General features: G+C 56.5%; 1 protein-coding gene across 2 annotated transcripts in view; it reads left to right on the top strand.

Moving 5' to 3' along the window:
• The window catches only part of AGAP3 (ArfGAP with GTPase domain, ankyrin repeat and PH domain 3), a 140,801-nt gene that overhangs the window by 107,685 nt on the left and 10,111 nt on the right, over positions 1-23,005 (top strand). For both annotated transcript variants that reach the window (XM_083826070.1, XM_083826069.1), the window contains exons 12-13: positions 12,996-13,169; positions 17,536-17,697. In XM_083826070.1, coding sequence (XP_083682196.1) covers positions 12,996-13,169; positions 17,536-17,697 — 336 coding nt within the window. The remainder of the gene's footprint in view (positions 1-12,995; positions 13,170-17,535; positions 17,698-23,005) is intronic.

Raw genomic sequence — 23,005 nt, forward strand, 5'->3', positions numbered from 1 at the left:
CCATCCGTCGGCCGTGCTCAGAGGAGGTGTAGCACCTTCTAGATCTGTGCTGGGGGGGCAGCCTCTGCAGTGGCAGCACCCCGCGCCGCATCGTGCCAGTGGCACTGGCAGCGCACGAGCTCCACCGTCCCCGCAGCAAGGACCCGCGAGAGCAGCCCTGTGCTGCAGAGGTGGCCGCTGGTGCTGAGAGCATCCAGCCCCGCGACACCACCGCAGCTCTGCAGCACGTCGGGGGGCCGGGGGGGCTGTTCGCCCCTCCTCCCAGCCAGCAGAGGAGCGAGACTGCGCCCGGCTGCCTCCCCCGGGGGGCACGAGCAGGGCCCAGCAGCCGGGGGAATGGGAGCGCGGGGGGAGCTGCCAGTGCCTGCTCCCCCCACCTCGGCTCTGCCCTCCCTGATGGGAAACCAGAGATTGATTTTCTCCAGCCCAACAGTATAATCACTAACCCTAATTAGAGATAATTACTGGGACTTGATACACTTATTACTTGCTAGAACACTAAAGGAGCCGTGCGTTGCAGGGCTGAGCAGGGAAGAAGGCCTCAGAGAAAGTGAGGAGGAGAGGAACAGGGAAGAGAAAAGAAGAGGGCAAACAAAACACTGATGATCAGAGCCCTGCCCAGGGACGGTGGAAGTGCCGAGGGAAGCCAGATGGGCACACGGCTTCGTCGCACAGGGGAAGCGAGCCAGACCCGTCGGCTGCAGTTGTAGCAATGAGCATTCTGCATTTCTGAACATCTGGCTGTGGGTGTCTTGCACAGGGCACCTGGAAAAATGAAGAGAGTATAATTAGTAGCCACCTGTGAAAATCTCAGTATAAATAACTTGCCCAGTGTTGCCAAGGAAGGCTGGGGTAACAGGGTAGCTGGTATTCTTCCAAAGAGGACTGAGGACCTTTTCCTCTTCCAGAGTTCTTTTTCTTCCACACAGGCCCCACTTGTGCTGCAAAGAAGAGGGTCCTTCTTGAGGACAGGTCGCCCTCCTGCTTGAGACCCCCCTCCAGGCCTCTCCTCCTCTGCCCCACACCGCGGGCACACGGCAGCGTCGGTGTCTGGGGTCTTTGCTCTGGTGCTGGGCAGGGAGGTGCCCTGGAGGGCAGCGCAAAAACCCATTGCTAGCAGGAGAGGGGCTGTCATCCTGGGCGTGCTCGAAGTAGAGTTTTTCATATGAATGAATCCTGTTGTTGAGGCCCTGCCTGGAGCCACGAGGTGTATCCATGCTCTTTGCTCTACGCAGTCCAGTGGGGAGAATTCTTCAGCCACAGGTCCTGGAGACCTGTGCAGCTCTTCAAGTGGCTTCATGGTCTCTGATGATGCTGTCTGTGCCAGGTCATGATGTTACTGTGCGCTAGCCTCAGTGGGCAAAACAAGCAGGAGTGTATGAAACATGTTATGAGCAAATACCTTTAGACGTGGAAGTTAAGTAAGAAAATAAAATGCAATTCTAGCTTAAGCTGAAACGGCCTTTTCAGCTGCTAGCATTCGTGAGCTGTGTGCAAATGCTTCGGGACGGTTTTTCATTGTTCACAGCAACACTTGTCCAGGTCCACGCTTCTGCAGCAAACCCAGAGAGTTTGGGGTTTGCTTCCTTCCTTACTTGAGTTTTATTTCAGACTCAGCTTGCTGCTGATGACTGTAGATGCAAATGGTGATTTGTAGCATTGCAACTCGTCATTAATGTCAGCCTCCCACCCCAGCCATGGTGATCTCTTTTGGGCTTTTCAGCTGCACAGTATTTCTTCTGTTTTGTATTTTAAGCAGTGTTACTTGTACATACGTTCTCTGTAGCTTATGATTTCAGGTTTCCACAGAGAATGAGTGACACCTCTGGTCATATTAACAGACCAGAAGAGAGAACCAAAACAAGCAAGATTTTTTCATCATCCACTCCCTGTTTCACATTCCCAGCTCTTTGGTTTGTTTGTCTCAGAAACAGTTTCTGAAGAATTTCCCTAAAACATGTTGGAGAGTAAATTACATTATCATGGTGATACTCACTGGAGGACTTGGGCAAGCAACGTTAGAGGCTCCTCAGCTTTTATGAATCCCGCAGATCAAAGAAACGGTGCAGCCCCTGTGGAAAATGCTGTAGTTACCCTTACCTAAGCAGGCAGGGAGAACAAATCACAAAACTAAAAATCTGTAGTGACTTAGGTACATGTAACCCCTGACTTTGTTGTACTGTGTTCAGGCAAAGTAGGATTCAAATCAGAAATAAAGAGCATAGAACACGCAGACACACACAGAGATACACGCATGCACGCAAAAAATATATATCTGAGCCAATTTCACAACCCTGAAAGCAATTATGAGCCAGATCATCTGGGAGAAAGAACTTAAAGAGAAAAAATGTGGAGCATAATTAGGAATTTTAAAAGAACATTTTACATTTACCAAAAAGTTAAAAGAAAGGCTGCACTGCTTAAAAACATATTAATCTAGGTTAAGAGGAGACGTGAACTGTTCACTCTCCCTCTGTCCAGATAGTGACAGAATGCGCAGGAACAAAAGCAAGTGGAAGGGAACAAACCGTGTTGTGCTAAAATATTTCATACATCTGTGTATCTGTACATGAATGTATATAAAAAGCAATAAAAGTAACAGTAATCAGTAGGCATTGAGCAGAAGTTGGAAGCTGCAGTAGGTAGATAATTGATAACACAAGTGTGGTCCTGCATGGCCAGCTGGAACCACGGGTAGAGGCTTTCCTGCCATTTAGCCCTTTGCCAGAGCTCTGCAGACTAACATCCGCCACAAGTGATTAATTATGAGCAGCCCTCGAAGTGACCCTTTTGGCTTTGTGGGAAGCATTCCAGCTCCTGACGTTCCCAGACTTGCTCTGGTTACAGACACACAAAAGGTTTGTTTCACCATTTTATTTGGGTTCATTGCTTGCAGAGAAGTTGTGCACCTTGTGCCAGCCAGCTTCCCAGACTACGTTTAGTAGCAGTTGGATTTAGGAGGAGGTTAGATACGTTTGGCAGATCGGGCTCTTCATGAAGAACACAGAAACAACGAGATAAGAATACCAGTAAACCCACAGTTGGGTGCAGCTCTCCACCCTGTTCCTCCATGGGGGTATCAGTGCCTCAGCTGATGGGAGAGCTGACACTGCATACCACATCTGAGAGCTTCTTGGAGTGGGGACTTTTGCCTGAGTTTGTTATCTTTGCTGCTTTTCTCCTAGAGGGAAAGCTTGCTTTCCTTCTCTCCCATAGCCATTTTAGTTGCAAAAAGATAAACCTTGCATTTTGGTTCCACCTCCAGCACAGACCCAAATGTTGAGCTGAAAGCAGCTCCTGTGTCCTCCTTGTGCTTTGTCCTGTTCTGATCTCAGAGGTGCAGCGTGGAAATGCAGCAGAGCCTCCTTCTCCCCTGCCAGGTGTGTTTGGACTTGACGCTTCTCTGTGCTTGGTGGGCCTCTGCTGAAGTGGCTGCCCTGCCCTCAATATTGCGATGGCTGCTGTGGTATTTTTTAGCTCACGCATCGTGAGAATAGTTGCTGTTCATGCCTTACCAGATTCTTAATCTTCATCTTTTGCATGTTCCATGGAGACCTTAAATAACGTATGAATTTAAGTGATGGGTTTAGTGTTTGAAACTCTTCTCTCAGCTCACCTTCCCTCGTCTTTGCTGATTACAGGAGCGTACACTATGGTGGTTGCACAAGGGGTTGCAAGAAAAGTAACCAGCAGAGTTAAATCAGTGAAAAGTTTTTTTCAAGTTTATTAGGAACTAATGAATCCTAAAAACAGTGTTGGTTCATTACTATTTGGAGATAATAGAACATGTAATAAAGAAAAAAAAAGCACGTTCAGTAAACACTTCTGTTTGGTATGTGGGAAGAGGCAAGATGATGTATCTTATCACAGAATGATGAATTCTTCATATTCCAACTGTAATTAGGAAGCAAATTAAACAGCAGGTAGGAGATTTAGACATGTTTGAATCAGCAAGTGTGAATTATTTAATTCAGGAATTTTAGAAAATCTGGTCAAGGTCTTTCTCAAATGTTTATTGTGACTATATTTTGGGATTGGGAGGGCTTCTAGAGGGCTAAAGTTCATGGATTTTGGGTGTTCACAGTATGAGGTTGAAACCAATAGGTTGGAAAAGGCTTAGAATATCAGTAAAAACAATGAAATGCTTGGAAAATGCACCTTGCAATGAAAAAAACAAGGAGCTCTATTTGCTTAGTTTATCCATGAAAAGGTTAAGAGATTATTTCAACACTGTTTGTAAGTACCTATATAGAAACAAAAATTTGATAATAGAGCGCTCTTTATTAGATAAAAATATACCAAGATCCAATGACTGATAGCTGAAGCAAGACGATTCAGACTAGAAATAAGGTGCAAATTTTAACAGTGTGAGTAATTAACCATCGGAACAACTTATCAAGAGTTACTGTGATTTCTCTGTCACTGACAATATCATAATCAAGATGAGAAGATTTTCTAAAAGATATGTTGTAGGAGTAAATTAATGGAAGACTCATGATGCAATTTTACGCTATGCAGAAGAGATCAGGCAGCCGAGGTCTGCTCCTGGCTGTTTCTGACCGCGCTGCCCAGTGCTGTGCGCTTGCTGCCCAGGCTGGGTTCACCGGGAGCCCACGTGTACCTGGGTTCACTGGGTGCCCACGTGTACCTGGGTTCACTGGGTGCCCACGTGTACCTGGGTTCACTGGGTGCCCACGTGTACCTGGGTTCATTGGGTGCCCACGTGTACCTGGGTTCATTGGGTGCCCACGTGTACCTGGGTTCACTGGGAGCCCACGTGTACCTGGGTTCATTGGGTGCCCACGTGTACCTGGGTTCATTGGGTGCCCACGTGTACCTGGGTTCACTGGGAGCCCACGTGTACCTGGGTTCACTGGGAGCCCACGTGTACCGGGATTCACTGGGAGCCCATGTGTACCTGGGTTCACTGGGAGCCCACGTGTACCTGGGTTCATTGGGTGCCCACGTGTACCTGGGTTCATTGGGTGCCCACGTGTACCTGGGTTCACTGGGTGCCCACGTGTACCTGGGTTCACTGGGTGCCCACGTGTACCTGGGTTCATTGGGTGCCCACGTGTACCTGGGTTCACTGGGTGCCCACGTGTACCGGGATTCACTGGGAGCCCACGTGTACCTGGGTTCACTGGGTGCCCACGTGTACCTGGGTTCATTGGGTGCCCACGTGTACCTGGGTTCACTGGGTGCCCACGTGTACCTGGGTTCATTGGGTGCCCACGTGTACCTGGGTTCATTGGGTGCCCACGTGTACCTGGGTTCACTGGGAGCCCACGTGTACCGGGATTCACTGGGAGCCCACGTGTACCTGGGTTCATTGGGTGCCCACGTGTACCTGGGTTCACTGGGTGCCCACGTGTACCTGGGTTCATTGGGTGCCCACGTGTACCTGGGTTCACTGGGAGCCCACGTGTACCTGGGTTCATTGGGTGCCCACGTGTACCTGGGTTCACTGGGAGCCCACGTGTACCTGGGTTCACTGGGTGCCCATGTGTACCTGGGTTCACTGGGAGCCCACGTGTACCTGGGTTCATTGGGTGCCCACGTGTACCTGGGTTCACTGGGAGCCCACGTGTACCTGGGTTCACTGGGAGCCCACGTGTACCTGGGTTCACTGGGAGCCCACGTGTACCTGGGTTCACTGGGTGCCCACGTGTACCTGGGTTCACTGGGAGCCCACGTGTACCGGGATTCACTGGGAGCCCATGTGTACCTGGGTTCATTGGGTGCCCACGTGTACCTGGGTTCACTGGGAGCCCACGTGTACCTGGGTTCACTGGGAGCCCACGTGTACCTGGGTTCACTGGGAGCCCACGTGTACCGGGATTCACTGGGAGCCCATGTGTACCTGGGTTCATTGGGTGCCCACGTGTACCTGGGTTCACTGGGAGCCCACGTGTACCTGGGTTCACTGGGTGCCCACGTGTACCTGGGTTCACTGGGAGCCCACGTGTACCTGGGTTCACTGGGAGCCCACGTGTACCTGGGTTCACTGGGTGCCCACGTGTACCTGGGCGTGCTCCAGCAGGCTCTGCGTGCTGCGGCCGGGCACTTGGTGTGGGCAGGGCGCAGGCTGGAGCAGGACTGAGCTGCCGCAGCTGCCCGCCGTTCCCCTGCTGATGGAGTGCTCCCGGGGTCCCAGGGGCTTGGGGAGCAGCCACAACTAATTCCTGCTTGCAGGCTTCTCCAGTTTGCTGGGTTCCTGCTGGCTGCACAGGGAGTCAGCCGCCATCTGAACCGAAGATGAGTTTTGTGTGTCAGCGTGAGGTGCCGTGGCTGATCTCACATGCCTGTGAGGTCCTCACAGAGGCGTCTGGACGGTGCAGAGCTGTTTCTCCTGGCGGCTGGTCCCACCGCAGGACAGCGCTGGTCGGAGCTGGCTGTTACATAACCACTTACCACATGCATATGTCCAAAAATGTGCTCTCCAAAGACTTTGCTAAGAAAGGAGGGAGATTCCGCTTGTGTCAGAGCATCTGCGAGGCCCAGTGAAAGGCAATGGCTCCCACTGTGTGCAAGCTGGCAGATCCTGATGGCCTTGCTAAGAAGCAGGGCTGGGAAACCTCAGTTGCCTGCAGTTTGGATCAGTGATTTCACACAGACGTTCGCTGTTGGCAGAACTGGGAAGGACATCCGTCATCCCAGATCATATCCCACCAGGCTTGTGGGGCTGTCTAGGTGCTTGCTTGGCGTTGTGGCCACCTCCCAAGAAGAACTTGCTGTTGTGTCTTTCAAATGATGTGTCTGTATTTTGGTCTTGTTACTGGCAGGAATAGTTCAAGAGGAAGGAACGGAATATGTCCAGCAGAGCAGCATGTAGTGTGTGGTTCACAAAACCAACCCGATGTGGATGCTTCTGGCTCTGGATGTGCACTGGAGGGGTGGGGGCAGCTTTGAGAAAGGCAGCCGTGGGGTGCTCCCAGGATAGCTGCATTCCTGCGCGCGTGGCAGCTGACCGCCCATTGACGGGAAGTGGTGAATTATGTCCTTACCAGCAGGGATTTCACAGGCAGGCAGCCTAACTAGGCTCATTGGCTTTTGCTTCCCCTCAAGAACCGGTTGGTCTCTAGGAACTGAGGAGTTTCCCACCAGCTGGAGGTGGGTATCCATCCAGCCCGCTGCTTGGGAGCTGGAGTCCAGGGCTTCTGCGGCTGTGCCACGCACGTGGCTTTTGGGGAGGCTCTGGGACGTGCTCTGGCTGCGGACGCCAACAGAATGCTTGAGAGTCGTTACATGTGTGTGACTTTAACCAATTCTAGCTTTTAGGGAGGATAAATGGTGATCACTTGGCAACAAGTACCTTAAAGTTTTGTTTAATGGGAAGTGGTAACGGTTGGGTCTTTCGGACAGGGCTTGGCAGATAGCTCCTAGCACTACGCTGTGGTGTGCTGTGAGTGCTCTTAGCCTGTTGCAGTACAAAAGAGAGTGAGGTTTGCTCAGCGTCAGGGTGACCTCCCTGGGACATCTCCATCACCATCTCATACCTTATGGCCTGCAGCCTCTGCCGCAGAGCAGCCTCTTTGTCGTGTGTGGAGGAGGCATCCCTCTCCCTGCGCCGGAGCGGGGCCAAGGCCTGTGCTGTACTTGGCCGTAGAGCAAGGGGGACTTCCCAAACTGCTGCCCTGCTCGTGCCGCTTTCACTTTGTACCACACCCAGGCCCCCCAAACAAACCCTGTTTCCTGCATGCGGCAGCCAGACGTCATTCATCATGTCAGCCCAGGAGAGCAGTGCTGACGTGGGAGAGCCTGTGGGTCCTCCCACAAACATAACCACAGGCAACTGTCCGACCGTGCCCTTGTCTCTGGGTGGGGGTGTCGGGGGATCAGCGGGTTTGTGTTTCTGGAGACAGAAGAACATACCAGCAGTCTGAGCTAAGATGAGGTGTCCGGCCAGCCTCCTGACTTCGCTACAGAAATGGCCAAAAACAGCTGCCACCATGGCATCAGCCAGTGCTAGTGGTGACTTCACACACAGATAAATAGCACATTGGGATAATCCAGCTGAGACATGATGAACGTGCACAGAACTGAGGCCAAGCTATATCCACAGGATGAGGCCCAGTCTCCTGCTTAGGCAAAAATGATGGCCCCATCCATGACTAATTGTGCAGGGCCAGAACATAGCTCCAGCACAGGAACAGAGTGAAGCTCTCCCCAGACAGCAGTGACCGGGTCAGAGGTCTGCGCCTTCAGATTTCACGGTACATGCTGACATGAGCCAGCGACGGGCCTTTGGGCAAGGAAGGCTGAGGGAGCCGCGGGCTGCCTGGGGCCGAGCGCTGCCAGCAGGTGGACCGAGGGGACCCTGCCCCTCTGCCCGTGTCGGTGAGACGCCCCTGGGGTGCGGGGTCCGGTGCTGGGCCCCCGGTCCAGGAGGGAGCTGGACGCGCTGGGGAGAGCCCGGTGCGGGGCCAGGAAGATGCCGCAGGGCCCGGAGCCCCTCTGCTGTGAGGAGAGGCCGGGAGAGCTGGGGCTGCTCAGCCTGGAGCAGAGGAGGCTCCGGGGGATCCCGGCCGTGGCCGGCAGCACCTGCAGGGAGGCGCCGAGAGGCCGGAGCCGGGCTCTGCCCGGCGGTGCCCAGGGCTGGGCCCGGAGCCCGGGAGGCTCCCCCTGCCCCCCAGCAGCACGTCCGTGCCGGGCGGGTGCCGGAGCCCTGGCCCAGGCTGCCCCGAGAGGGGCTGGGGGCTGCTCCCTGCACAGCTCCAGCAGCGCCTGCCCGTGGGGCTGGGCGCCGGCTCCGGGGGCTGCTGGAGCACGCCTGGGACCAGAGGGACCCGGGGGGGGCCTGACAACCTCAGCAGTTCTGTGATGCTGTGACCTGGCCTCGCTGTGAGCTGGCTCAGAAGTAGGTGTTGGACAGTGGTGGAGGTGGAGCAGGTATGTCACGGCTTGGTTTCTTGAGTGCTGCTCACGTTGTATTTCAAGGAAGATAAGTACGTCGTCCTTTCCTGAATGAGGCTATCAAGATTGTAGGTATTTCAGTGTTACTCCTATTAAAAAATAAGTGACTTAGCGTGTCCGTCCATTTTGTGCTGTTACTGCTGGCGGTCTGTAGCGGTTCAGGACAGCAGGATGCAGGATGTGGGCAGGTAGGCTACAAGAGTTAGAAGGAATGGGAAGTCACATTTGCTGTTTGTACCTGTTGCAGCTTGAATTATTTTTTTCCCAAGGTGGGAGGTTGTGCATGAGGATCTAGGTGAGGTGGAGGTGGTGCTCGCAGAATTCTTCCTGCTCTCGTGGTGTCAGTCAGGAGCCCCAGACCAGCGCAGATGTTCTTGCCACCGAGTTGTGATACAAATCCCATGGAAACCAGTACATATTTCCCTAGGCTTTTATGAATCAGGCCCGTTAGTTCTGGGGTGCATATCTCTGCGCTTTGTACTAATAAATTTTGTAGTGTTTTTGTTAGCTCGCTTTTCAAAATCCTGCATTATATCCTCATCTCCTTGGTCCTGGGAGTGCTTCCAACATAATGTCACCAGCAAATTTCACCAGAACTTGTGTATTATTTTGCCAAATCACTGTTGAACAAATGAAATGAGATTTGTCCAAAGGTCCTCGAGTGACGCTGCAAATATCTCCTTCGCAACTGACAGCACCCATTTGTGCTAACTCACCTTCCCTCAGTTCTCCGTGCATCTGCACCTTAATGAAGAATCTCCAGTTTGTACTGAATTAATGTTTTACTGAGGCTGCCCATCTGCCATGCTCCACACTGTGAAAAATGATGTTCAGTTTTTAGGTCATTTTCCATTTACTGCTATGTCATCAATTAGGCTTTTTCTTTTTTTTTTTTGAATTTTGAGGAAACAGCGATTGGAAGAGCTTTGCTTGAGGGGCTGTAGGCAGGGTCACGGAGAGTTCAGTTCGCGGGATTTGGCTCAGAGACGCGGTTAGTATTTTACATGTAGCCCTTTTATTTACCTTTCACTTTGCTTGACTGATTTAAAAGGAGCTTGTCATGCAACTGCTGGTGGTGTCACTTTGAAAGAGTGTGATTTTGGAGAGCTCTAGGCTTGCTGGGACTGACTTGCAGATCCTTGAGACAAGCTGGAGTTTGGCAGCCGAGAGGTCAGCAAACCGAGCGAGCAGCCGAGCTGCGAGGACAGCCCTCTGCAGCTGGGTGAGTCCAGGCACCTGGTGAAAAGCTCAGGAATCTCCTGCAGAGACTGCAGAGCTTGATGGATGCTGTACCTGGAAGTCATAGCAGCACCGTGTCATCGCAAAATTAAATTTTCAAATTAGCTTTGCGCCTTCGTGACACATGCTGCTGGCAAGGCAGGCAGCGGATCTGGGAGTCTGATGCTGGGTGCCTGCGCGGTGCGGGCTCGGGGCGCGTCGTTGGGTTGCCCACGTGTCTTCATCTGCACGCGCTTTGCGTCCTGCGGGCTTGGCACCGCAGCTGTGGCTGCTTGCCCCAGCAGCGTGGTTTGCTCAGGGGTGGCCACTGGCAAGCTGCGCACTCCGCGCTGTCAGCGCGCTTTTCTCTGCCTGTCCTCACCCACCATGGGATGTGTTTGGAGGGTGGCTTGGCCGTGGCGGTGGGTGACATGTCCCTGGCTGTGGTCAGGACAGGGGCACCGTGAGCCCAGTGCTGCGTGGAAGGGCACGTGCCTGCAGGTGGGGAGCGCTCCCGGTGCTCAGGGAGCAGATCTGGGCACACCAGGGCTCTGCAGGGTTCTTCCCTCTGCTGCACCCCTGATGTTTGCCTCCCTCCCCTCCCTGGTTGTGCAATGCACACGTTGTGCTGCGTGCAGCCTGGCAGAGGGGTGGCCAGCACTGTCTGAAATAGGGGGCAGCCTGTCCCTCCCCTCCCCTCCCTTCTTCCTCTTCCTGTCCCAGCCCAGCAGCCTGGTTCCCAGGACCCAGCTCCTCCTGGTCCCAGGAGAGCAGCCTTGTCCCTGCTCCAGTGGCAGCAGGCTCCCTCCCACGAGGAGGCAAGAGGAGATGGATGCGGCAGTCAGGAGCAGAGCGCCAGCTAATTACCCTTCCGAGTGTGTCTTGTAAATTAAGGGCTAATTAGAGGCAAAGTCAGTGTCATGGTTTTACACGTGTTTCTGTGGCGCTGAACAAGGGAGGGAGGGGGAGCGTGCAGCAGCGGGGCTGGAGGCGGGCAGGCCGGCAGCACCGCGCTTGGGTGGCTCGGGGCTGCGGGCACCCAGCCCCACGGCCTCGCGCCAGCGCCACGGGGCGGTGGGACCCCCGGCGGGGTGGTGGGACCCCCAGCAGGGCTGTGGGACCCCTGGCAGTGTGGTGGGACCCCCAGCAGGGCTGTGGGACCCATGGTGGGGCGGTGGGACCTCTGGCGGGGCGGTGGGACCCCTGGCGGGGCAGTGGGACCCCCGGCGGGCGGGCAGCCCCTGCGCCGTGCAGCGGGGAGTGCTGGAGGGGAGGGCAGGAGCACCCGCCCTGCCCTGCGTGCGGTGACTGAAGGGCAGGGTTAGGGTTAGGGTGACCGAAGGGCGCGCGTGGCAGCAGCGCCGCGGTCCCGGGTCACCCCGCCTTCAGCCTGTGCCCTGGCCACCCGACGCAGCCAGTGCCCGCCGTGAAGGGAGATCTGGGCCTCTCGAGCTGAAGTTCCAGGTGCTCTGCAGCGTCAGGCAGCGCTCTAGCACTGATGGCTGTCACATTTTTTAGGTTTTCGTGGAATTGGCAGAAAACATAACTTCTTGTACAACAGCATAACGTAACAGAAACATAACTTCTTGTACAAAACCTAGGGCAGCGCATGGGGAATTTACAGTGCTCTGCTCTTTCTGGAAGGTCCTGCCATGAGGTGCTGGAGGACAAAACGAAGCTGACTTTACACGACAAAGGCTTGGTAGGATGAGCTACCCTGGCTGTAGCAGGTCCAGCTAGGGATCTGCTCAGGCAAGGACTCATCTGCTGCTCTCCAGCCTGCTCCTGTGACCAGACCCCATTTAAATACCGGTCTGGTGGCAGCAGGCAGGCCGCGGGCTCTCCTCACCCGCTGGGCTCCGCAGCCGAGGCTGCTCAGCACATCCTGCCCTCACCTGTAGCCACAAGGGCTGGGGTGGCAGTCCCAGCTCAGCACCTGCGCCTGCAGGCGTGGGAGGAGGACAGGTAGCGTCGGCACAGGGAGAGGGGCGGCTTGCTCGCCCCAAGCTCCCAGAGCGCTTGTGCTGGCAGTGGCTGGAGCTGAATGTGGAAGGGGGGGAAGGTGTAGGAAAGTGCTTGCAGTTGGCAGGTTTGGGTTAATCCCCCTGGGGCAGAGTCTTCCTCCCAGACAGATTGCCTGCAGCCTCAACAGCAGGAGTAACTGTATAATACCTTGGAAATTGTGGATGTTGTAATCCTGAAACATTTGACCCATTTTGAATCTATGAGTGATCTTGTCTTCTGTGGCTGCCTGTAGTCCCCAAAACATTCCATTCCTGGGGGTTCAAGCTCCTGAGCTGCAGCTCACGGGGTTTCTAGCCAGTGGGAAGAGGTGCTCCCATGTACGATCCCTACAGATGTCGGCTCCCCTGCTTGTCCCTTTGATGTCCTCCATGAGATTTTCCATTCACTCCTGATGCCTCCAGCAAGGCAGTGTTTCTTCTAGGGACATGCAGGCAGTGAAGTTGAGAGAGGATGGGCACACGGGCTGTGGGGTGGGCTTGTGTTTGTCCAGGTGCCTGAGGCTATGGTGGAGATTGCAAGCACACCGTGAACTCCAACTGCAAAACCTGGCTGGAGGGGGAGGCTACGCGCCAGGATGCCTGGCTGCGCGTCCCAGCGTGCTGAGGTGGGATCCGCTGACTTGGTGTCCCTCTGAGGAGTGCTGTGTGCTGGGCAGTGCCCTTGGCGCCTCGGGGGGTGATGCACTGGCACCACTTGGTGGAGATGGGCCAGACAGAGCCCATCGTCACGCAGGACCACCTGGGGTCGTGTCACGTCAGGTACAGGACAGCTATGCCTTCCTCCATCGTGCTTCAGAACAGCAGCTGGTCTGTGCTAACCTCCTGGCTCTCTTGCAGGTGCTCCCCACTCCACCAGCAGCACCTCCCTGCACTCGGAGCGCTCCATCAGCGGCATCAACCTGGTGGGCTTCAGCTCAAAGCCCGACGGCATGCACCAGCGCTCGTACTCCGTCTCCAGCGCGGACCAGTGGAACGAGGCCGTGGCTATCCCCGGCAGCTGCCCCAACCCCTGTAAGTAGCACTTCTGGCCCCGTTCCCCTCAGCTGCGGCAGGTGGGGAGGGTTGTTTTGGTGACAGGGGGCAGTCCTGAGCCCAGGAGTTGTGCAGGGGTGTCAGATGCAGCCTTTGGGTGCTCGCTGGGACTGTCCCACCGTCATGAGGGTCAGCTGGCAGTGTCCAGGCTGGAAGGAGGAGCTCTCCTGCAGGGCATGGTGAAGCAAGGACCTCTCCTTCATGGCAGGACTGCTCTGACTACTTCCCTTTGCCTGCCCCCCTCTTGACTCACTGTGCAAGGAGAAACCATTGCTTTCCCCCATCTCCGCTCCTCGTCAGCATCCCCCTCTACCAGGTTTTGGGGCAGTTGAACGAATAGGAGTAATTCCTGTCTCTTGTGCACACACTGAGCGCGTCCCGCCCCCTCCCCCCACGCTCACTCGCTCTCTGCGATGTTTCAGGACAGTTGAGTGAATTAAAATAATTCATACATTTCCCAACGTAGCCACTTTGCCGAATTGGAAAATAAATGCTTTTGTGCTGCATTCATCACTCCTTCGTTCCTGGCTCTGCCGCCGCACTAAAAAAGCAGTTAAATGCACATCAAGAGTGGAGGAGCCATTTCCATGCCTGCTCGCCCCTTGTAGTTCTCATTAGCGCGGCAGCCGCCCCCCCGCTCGGTCCCAGGGGCTTTCGCAGTTTAAAGAGAGCCTCTTTATGATCATTACCGGAGTCCGACTGTGCGGGCGCCATTTGCAGCTGAGGAGGCTCCTCATTTGTAACTGTGAAAAACTATCAATTTCAGCGCGCCTGATGCAGCGGCTCCATCATTGGCCCCATCAGCTCCCTGCTGGAAGCGAATTAATCAGACTGTTACTGCTGATGGGGCAGCGCAGGCGACGGGAGCGGAAGGGCGCAGCTCTGAGCATTAATGTGCCGGCAGCCCCCCCGCCCCTCGCCTCGGACACAGGGCGCAGCCGGGCAGCCGCCGCTCCTCCCGCGCCAGAGGAGTGGGGCACGGGAGGGGCTGCTCCGTGCACTGCTCTGGGAAGGGGTACGTCCCCCCCGGGCAGCCCCCCCCGGGTGAGGGGCACGGGGCACCCCACGGCCTGAGCCCCACGCCCTGCCGGGGGGGTCCGCGCACACAGGCGGCAGCCGCCTCTCGTGAGGGCTGCCGGGAGCGCCCCTGAGCCGCCGCCGCGGGTCAGCCGTGCTGCACAGGAGCGGACGGGCAGCGCTGCTGTCGGCGCACACGCTGCCTTTGCACGGGTGAATTCTGTGGCACGGCTCTTCCAGACAGCCAGGCCTCCGCCCGGATGGCCCCGGGCCAGGGCCGCAGGGCTGCTCCTCCTGGCAGCCCTTGTGCCCCCCCGCAGCCCCGCGGCAGGGCCCCGGCAGGGCTGCGCTCTGCGTTCTGCTCGCCCTGGCTCTCTCTGGGGTGTCAGGGAACAGCGAGCCAGCCTCTGCTCCCCGTCCCCAGAGCAAGCTGCCTATTTCACGCAAAGCAGCCACTGACGGGCACGCACGGAGCTGAGGTGCTGCCACCTCTTCCCGTGATGCAGAGGGGTGAAATGTCAACCCGTGCTAATTGTGTCGAGCTCTGGTGGCCGCTTGACCGCTCTGCATGGGTCCCGCTGCGCCCCAGAGCCAGTCTCGCCCTGCTCTGTGTTAGCCGTCCGGGGATGTCACTGGGTGAGCTGTGCTGAAGGGGCCACAGGTACGAGGAGCGACGTGCCCAGCTGTCCTGGGAACCTCCTGGGGCGGCGTCGGCATCTCCTCACAGCTCGTGACTCTGTCTCTGGCACACCGGCAGGGAAAGCCTCCATCTCAGCGCCAGCCTCCTGTCTGCAGAACTCGGGGGGCGTCAAGGAGGGGCTGGGGCCCGGCAGAGCCCCGCAGCGAGCCCCGACCCCAGGGCACGGTGAGCAGTGAGCGGGCCCTGGGCTCTTGCCCTGCCCTGGGCTGCGCGCCCAGCAGGCTGCTGGCTCTGCCGGCTGTGAGGGATGGAGCATTTGGGGGCAGGTGGTGCGTCCTGTGTGCGGCGTTGGGCCGAGCTGAGCCACCTCGTGCCCCTTGCACCCATGTGCCGCAGGGTCTGCACAGCCCAAGCCCAACCTCCCCACTGGGTTTCCAGCTCCCGGCAGCAGGGCAGGCTGTGGAACGCTTTTCTGCTCAGAGTCAAAGAGGTTTCTGAGAGCCTTGGGTGCATGCAGAGGGTGTGGGCTGCCTGCTCCTAGAGGTGTGCTGCCTCCTCCTCTCGCAGCTTGGCAAGCCGATGGAAGATGGCTGTGCAGGTCAGCGCAGACGTGCCCTGGCGCAGTCCTTGTTTGTCCTTTATCGGGCAGCCTCTGCAGCCCACCTGGGGGGACCCAGGGCTGCCCATGAGGCCAGCTGGTTCGGAGAGAGGGACCAGAAGGGTGCCGCCTGTGCACACAGAGGGGTTCCCGTGGTGAGATGGGTGCCTGGAAACCCTTGGGTGGGTTGGCAGAGCTCGCTGCTGTCCTGCTGGGGAGAGATCCATTTCTGATCTGGGGGGTGCATGTTTCACCTTCTGCCCCTTCCCCTGCGGCGGGCCCCAGAAGCCCCCAGCCCCCAGCGTTCTGGCTTCAGCTGCTGGGCTGTAAGAAGAGCAGGGACGTGGGAGGTGTCAGGCTCGTTGCAGCCTGCGGGCGCGTTAGTGGAAGCTGCAGAAGGACCTTCATGTGAAGCCCGGAGGGGGGGCAGGGTGCCAGTGGTGTACAATTTGGCCCAGGGGTGTCACGAGCAGGTGGGCAGCAGAGTCAGGCTGGATGCACCACGGGTAGCCTCAGACAAGAAAGTTCAGGTCCCCTTTGACATCCAGGCTGGGAGATGAAGGTGCCTCACACCTGCTCTACACATAGTCCTGCTGAACAGCATCAGTAATACATATTTATAAAATGAAGTCTGATTTTATTAGATTTCTCTCTCTCAATTGTCAAGGGTGAGCTCTTTCCCTGTGGATAAATAACAGAAACACCCTGATAGCGTGTGTCAAATCCAGTAGAAACCAGAGATGGAGAAGCTCTGATACCACATCCTCTCCCAGCCGTGTTAGGGGAACAGCGGCTGCACACCAGACCTCGGCATGGGGCAGCTCCTGGCTGCTGTCTGTAGCCCTCTCTGCCCCGCTGCTGGGCTTTCATCTCACTGTAGCGAGATGAACCAAGTCCCTGGGAACCAGCCTGGCTGAACTGGGCTCAAAACAGAGCGGAGGCAAGGCTGGAGTGGCAAAAGGGCTTGCCAAGTCACAGGCAGTCCCCGCTGCTGGAGGGTGCTGCCCTTGTTAGCCGCCGTGATTGCTTTCTTCCTTTCAGGTGCCGTCAAAAGTGGAGATGGGAGGTTGGGACTTGATGGGAGATGCCGGGTTATCGTAGAGAGCTGCCCAGGACAGAGGCGGGATGGGAGCAGGGTGTCCAGACATGCCCTGGGGGTAGGTGGATGCTGGAGAGACAGGAGTGTATTTCGGAGAGGGTTAACAGTGCAGCAAGGGCTCCTGCGCCTCGTTGCCTTCCCCGGAGTCTGCATTTTTATGCTGATTGGAAGCCTGCGCTGTGTGTGCTGCTGAAATTGAATGTCAGGCTTTTGATTTTGTTGCTGGTCTCTAATGAAATTTGACATTTAATGGTGAGTGCAGCGGCAGCGTGTGTGTGTGTGATCGGAGCTTGATTAGCGCGCTCTAATTGACAGTAATTAGGCAGCTCCCTGATTGTTTCTAATTCTGCTATTAATTGTAAGGAACAGTATGATTGAGGATAAATTTGGTGCGTTGCTGCTGGGGATGCAGCTTCTTCAGCTCCGTATCGGAAGCCTATTGAGACCATCATGCTTAGGTTCCTGAGCGTGGCAACCCCAGTCACCCCGTCTGGCAGAGCGGTGCTGGGGGGACCGGTGCTCCCACAGCGGTGGCGTGAGTCCCGGGACTGCGGTCTGCACCTGGGGGGCCGAGAGCACCTCCCGGGCTGTCCCTCCCCAGAACGCAGGCATCGCCCAGCGAGGATGCTGCCGCTGCGCCCTGCGCACAGGGGGATGCGCTGGCTGGCGTGCCCTGCCAGGCTGCCCCTGTGGGGCCTGCCCCGGCCACATAGGTGCCAGCGCGGTCCCCATCTTGACCATCCCAGATGAGTCCTTGTGCAGAGCGTCTCCAGGCCGACCCTGCACAGGGACCCTGCTGGCCCCGAGCTGGGCCGGCCGCTGGAGCCGCTGCCGCAGTAGGGCTGTGTGTGGCTCCTGCCCTGCCTCGTGGGGCTGTGTGGTTTTGAGCCCGGCAGAGCACTGGCGCTGTCTCCGGGACACTTGATTGCCTCTGGAAGGAGCGGGCTGCCCCTGTCTTGCTGTACATGACTTTCTTTGTCTTTGTCCCCAGCTAACGGCACCGCCGATTCTCTCAGCTCCAGCCCGAACATTTCCAACGCTGCCAGCCCGAAGCTGGAGCCGCCTCCATCACCGCATGCGAACAGGAAGAAGCATCGCAGGAAAAAGAGCACGGGGACAACTCGGCCCGATGGCCCCAGCACAGCAGCAGAAGGTAGGCAGTCTCTGCTCCCCACGGGCAGCTCTGCGGCTCAGTGCGCTGGGCACCGAGACCTCCTGCCGGGCGTGGGGCTCGGGGCACTCCGAGTCCGAGCTGCTCGTGCTTTGGCAGGAAGAAGCAAGCAGCCCTGCTTGATCTGCCTATGGCTGCTCACCTGCAGTGCCTGCAGGACTGCCATCGTGCCTGTGACTGCACAGACTATTAGTGGTAGCAGTAATTACCAACTGTATTAGGAGAGCTGGGAGCACACCACATAGTTCAAGTGTGCTTAACTATGCTGAAGGTGTACAGACAGTTTCTGCCATAAAAGCCTGTTACTGTTTGCCTGTAAATTTGCCACACTTGCGTCATTTAAAAGGCCTATGCTGCCCACCTGCCTCGAGCTGAGGGTTTTTTGGAAAAGTTCATCTGCTTCAGGAAACCAGCTGAAGAAGTCTATGTTGCTTTGCCTATGCTAGAATTACCGATGCTTTTTTTTGGTGAGAAATGTTGGTATCTCTATGGTTTCTGAAGAGGGACTTGAAGCTTGGCAGGGAGCTTTGTGAAAGTCATCCGTATTTGTCCAGGTAGAGAAGAACTTGGCAACCACGTTCTCCAAAGCCTACATCTATGGTTAGCCTCTGTGGAAAATGCAGTCCTCAGGCTTTAAGATATGATTTTACCCTCAGTCACTGTGTCCCACAGCAGTCAATACGATTTTGTAGTAAACCAAAATAAGGATTTAATTGGGATGGCTAAAGACGGGGAGAGGGATTAAGTACAAGCTTCTGAAACAAATGGCCACTGTAAAACAAAACAGAAAGCAGAGCCTAGCCTATATCAAACAAAGCATGCTGCAGCTGTCCTGGCATCTTGCTCCAAATCACAGGTCAGCCTGTAAACAGTGGCCCAGGTTTCCTGTGCTAGAACAACTCTTCATCAGTTCTTCCTCCTAGAAATATCGTGGTGCTGATCTGCAGGGGCGTTCAGCAGTTCTGTTGTTCAGTATTTTCTGTTGTAGTTGAGCTTCACCTGAAAACCGCTGATTTTAGAAAAGACTTTCCCTTCGTGGTGGTTGATTCAGACATCTTGAGCATCTCATGGAGAGCAAGAAGTAGGATTTGTACTTACATGTTGTTAAACATACTTTTTTAAGTGTGGATAGATGTTGACTCTTGAAATGTTTCACTGCCCTTCCCCAAGTCTGTCCTCAGTTAGCAGTTCTCAGTCCAGTACTTTGACCAAAAGAGAGACGTGTATTCTTCATATATCTGAAAAGTGGGATATCAGAGTGTGCAATGATTTTACACCTGCACATGAGACTAAGAAAGTGTGCCAAAGTGCTGCGATTCACCCTGTAATTTGTACCACAAGAGAGCTTGGAAATACTGGAAAGAGTTGTAAAGAAGGTCCCAAGATGGAGTTGGGGGTGATTGATGTGTTTATGATATGGACATTAGAGTATTCAGCTCACTGGGAAGAAGATTGAGAAGTGAAGGACTGGTGTTGCCAGAGAGAAGTCTGGTACTGAGGGTCCATTCGGCGCAGCTGATGGTGGCATAAGAAGGCGCAGAGACTGAGATCTGAAGTTACACAAAATTAAATACGGTTTCTTAGTGGAGAAAGTAATTACAAACGGGTACACTTTTACAAGGCGGTGATGCAGACCCTGTAATCAGGACAGCTGATTGTTGCCCTCTGCCTTGGCTGCCCAGTCCAGCCTTCCCCATTTTTCTGTCATTCCACAGGAAGTTTTATTTCAGACACATGCTCACTTGTGCTTTCCTTCCCTGTTTGGCAGTATCCTTGGGTCGTGGAGTGACTGAGACTGCACGTAGTGACGATGCCATGCCACATCATGTGTCTGAGGGCATCGGAGTATCTTCTGTTACTCCCTGTCCCGGTCCTTGAGCACGGTGCTGTGCTGGGCACTGATACCCAGGCCCTGTCTTGGGTTGATAATTTAGAACCCTGCCATGTGTTGGAGTAATGTATTTTTTTCCTACAATGTGCACTACTTCACATTTATCAACACGGAACGTCATTTGCCAGTGACGTGTCAGCTACCTAGCTGCATTTGTCACTGCGCAGGCCTTGCACACAACCACTGCTCCTGCCAGAAGCCTCTGGCACCAGAACGGGGAGCAGGAAGGAGACCTGCCCAGCGACCTGCAGCGCCTCCGAGCTGGGACACGAGGCAGGGGCTGCTGAGCCTGCCCCAGCACGGCGATGGGAAGGCAGCGGTGAGGACGTGGCTGTGAGGGATCACCAGGCACGGCAGAGGCGTGCCCACATCACGGGCATGACCGATGACTTACGTCATGGGCTGGTGTCCATAAGTACGTCAGATTCTCCACTGAATCTTTTTTAGCTGCTTTTGAACATTTACCAGCAGTTTTTTCACAGCAGGATCATCTGAGCTTTTTGCTTTCACATTGTCAACATGGTGAAGGTGTAAGAAGTGCTGTGCAAAGAGCAGGGCTGCCGTGCTCTCTGGTCAGGCTGGCACAAGCGGGCGTCCCTCCGGTGCTCATCGCGCTGTGGCAGGGACGGTGCTGGTAGGCACGCCGCCCTGGGAGGGACACGGGGAACAGCCCGGGGGACGGCTGCACTCCCCAGGAGCCTGCCCCAGCACCGTGCCCGTGCAGGGATCACTGCCTCCAGGAGCTGACCAAAACTGCCAGGAGACCTCGCGGCCACGCAGGTGCCGGGCTCAGCTCGCCGTCGCAGCCTGGTTGGCGGTGCTGTACCGGGCACAGGAGCCGAGGAGCAGGCGGCTCGGGCTGCAGCCAGGCTGCCTTCAGGTGGGCCCAGCCCAAACCTGCGTGTGCAGGGCACGAGCAACTCAGGTTAGCATCCTGGGAAACTTGGTGAGGTCTGGGGATAAATTGCCATCAGTTTATCTCATTTAGGAGGTAATCAGAGCCAGGGACGTGCGGAGCAATTGAATCTTAGTTGTTCTGAAGTATCATAAATCAAACGAGCTGTTGCTTTTTTACATGGTCGCATGTTAAAGAGAGCGCAGTGTCAGGTTGCTAGGGAGCATCAGCAAACTATGGCAAGCGTGGTATTGGGCTGCCGGGGATGTCACCAAACCCGAGAGTGCGGCTCAGGCTGTCAGGAAGCACCCACAGGCTGGCAAATGTGGTGTCGGGCTGTCAGGAACGCTGCAGCCCCAGGGAAGAGCTCGTCACCGTCACCGGCGGTGGGGCTGCAGCGTCGGGCTGCAGGGACCATTGGGAAGGTCCGCTCGCAGTCACAGCCCAGCCCAGCGCTGCCCCGGCAGAGCCCCATCCCGGCTCAGCCAAGCCCAGGGTCCCTGCTGCAGCCGTGCCCCCTCTGCGCCCCGCACCTTGGGCCCCTTTTTGTGGGCGGGGGGCCCAGGAGCCACCAAGCATGTCTGACGGCAGGAGCACCTTCGCGACGCTCCCTACGCCAGCATCCCCATGGCTGCCAGAGCTCCGGGGATAATGAACTTCTCATGTGCTTAAAGAGTGATGCAGGGTGCATGGCGAGAAGCTGACAGCCCCTTAATGTGCTTCTCAGTGGCGGCCAAACGACGCGGTTTTGTCTTTGTTTTTTAGTTTTAAAACCCACGGGAAATTGATGGCCAGTAAAGAGTTGTGTTGGGGCGATGTGCGTGATTAATACCAACTGTCAGGGGCTGTCGGCGGCCGATCTCGGCGAGCTGGGAGTGCGGGGCTGAGCTGCGCTTAGCAGATTGCTGGGGATTCCAGCTGCTATTGCTCAGCTCCCGCCTGCCCCACACAGCTTGTGTCACCCGCGCGCTCCCTTCCGCCAAGCCTCTTAATTCAGTGCTAACAAGTCACTCCTGCTCGTTACAGCCCCTGCTCCATCCCGGCGGGAGGAAGACAGCCTGTGCCTGGGCACCGCCAGGCCATGGCCGATCCCCTGCCTCCATTGCCCCTCTCCTTCTGGGCACCCTGGAGCCCTGTACGGCTCCGTGTTGCCCCCCAGGAGACCCTTGTACGCACACCCGTAAAGCACCGGTGTCTGTTGCTGTAAGCCTCCGCACGCGCCATGCAGCCGTGCCGCCAGTGCCCTCCCTCCTGGTGTCCCCAGCGCGCACGCATGCTGCGTCGCCCTGCTGGTGCCTCAGCCCCACGGTGCTGCCTGCACACCCTGCAGCATGTACCCAGAAATGACACCGCTGGTCCCTGGGGTGACCCCTCAATGTACCCTGCGTCCCTCAGGAGCATCGTCCCTTCCTGGCTACATTGGCTTGACTGCCTTCGCTGTCCTTCCCCGCTGTGCACACATGCACGCACACGTCTGGTGCCCCAGAAGGCGTTCTGTGTCGCCCGGCTGAGTCGCTGCGTCTGCGCGGGTGTCACTGCACAGAGCCCTCCCAGCCCCGCTGCCCCCAGCGCGCTGAGCCCCGTGGGCAGGGCAGGCAGCCCGGGGGCGGTGGGAGGGCGCCAGCTCAGCTCGGGGCACTGCGGGGGTCTCGGGGCACTGGGACAGCAGCGCTGTGGGGTCTCCATAGCAATGTTCTTGCTGCGGCTCTCCTGGCGGCTTGTCGCTGTGGAGGGGGCCTGTCCCCGTTGCACTAATACAGGTTAGGAATATTGGGTTTAATGATCTGCAAAATGAGGAGGCAGCGAGCTGACATTTACGAATGGTGCTGCATCCTTCTCTTCCCAGACGCCTGCTAATTTGTTGATATCCCAAACACCTCATAATGATGTGGTACAGTGGCAGCTTGCAAACAAGCATCCCGAGGCTGGGGGGCCTCCTGGACACCTCACGGACTTAGCAGCAAGAGAGCAAAGCCGGGCCACTGATGGCAGGAGCAGCCCTTGGTTCCTTGCCACTTGCCCCACGCTCTGAAAGTGTCCCCTGCCTCCTCCCTGGGTGACCACCCCGCTCCCCAGGGCATCTGGAGGCGCCTCTGCTGCACCAAAGGGAGAATGGATGGGGTGAGGAGAGGGCGGCGTGGAGGAGAGACTGCAAGTGGCCGGGAGAGGGGGAGAGCGGAGGAGGAGGAGATTGCTGCCCTGGGAGCAGGGCATGGCTCAGTACGGCCGTGCCTTGTTTCGCTGATGGTGAGGGGGATCCTCCACCTCCTTGCTGGACCTGCTCTGGCTGGGGTGCACGGGGAGGTGTCCTGTGCCATCTCGCCCTGTCCCACACCATCCCGCACCATCTGACATGGACAGGGCTGGGTCTCCTCTGAGGGGGGCAGGAACCAGCAGGGGAGCTGGCTGCCAGGGCAGGCTGTCCGTGCCTGGAGTGGGGGCTGGCAAGAGCTCCCTGCTGCCAGCCTGCTGGCATGGGAAGTGCTGCCTGATGTCGTGTGGGC

Source organism: Anser anser (assembly GCF_964211835.1).
Source record: "Anser anser genome assembly, chromosome: 2".
Lineage (NCBI taxonomy): Eukaryota > Metazoa > Chordata > Aves > Anseriformes > Anatidae > Anser > Anser anser.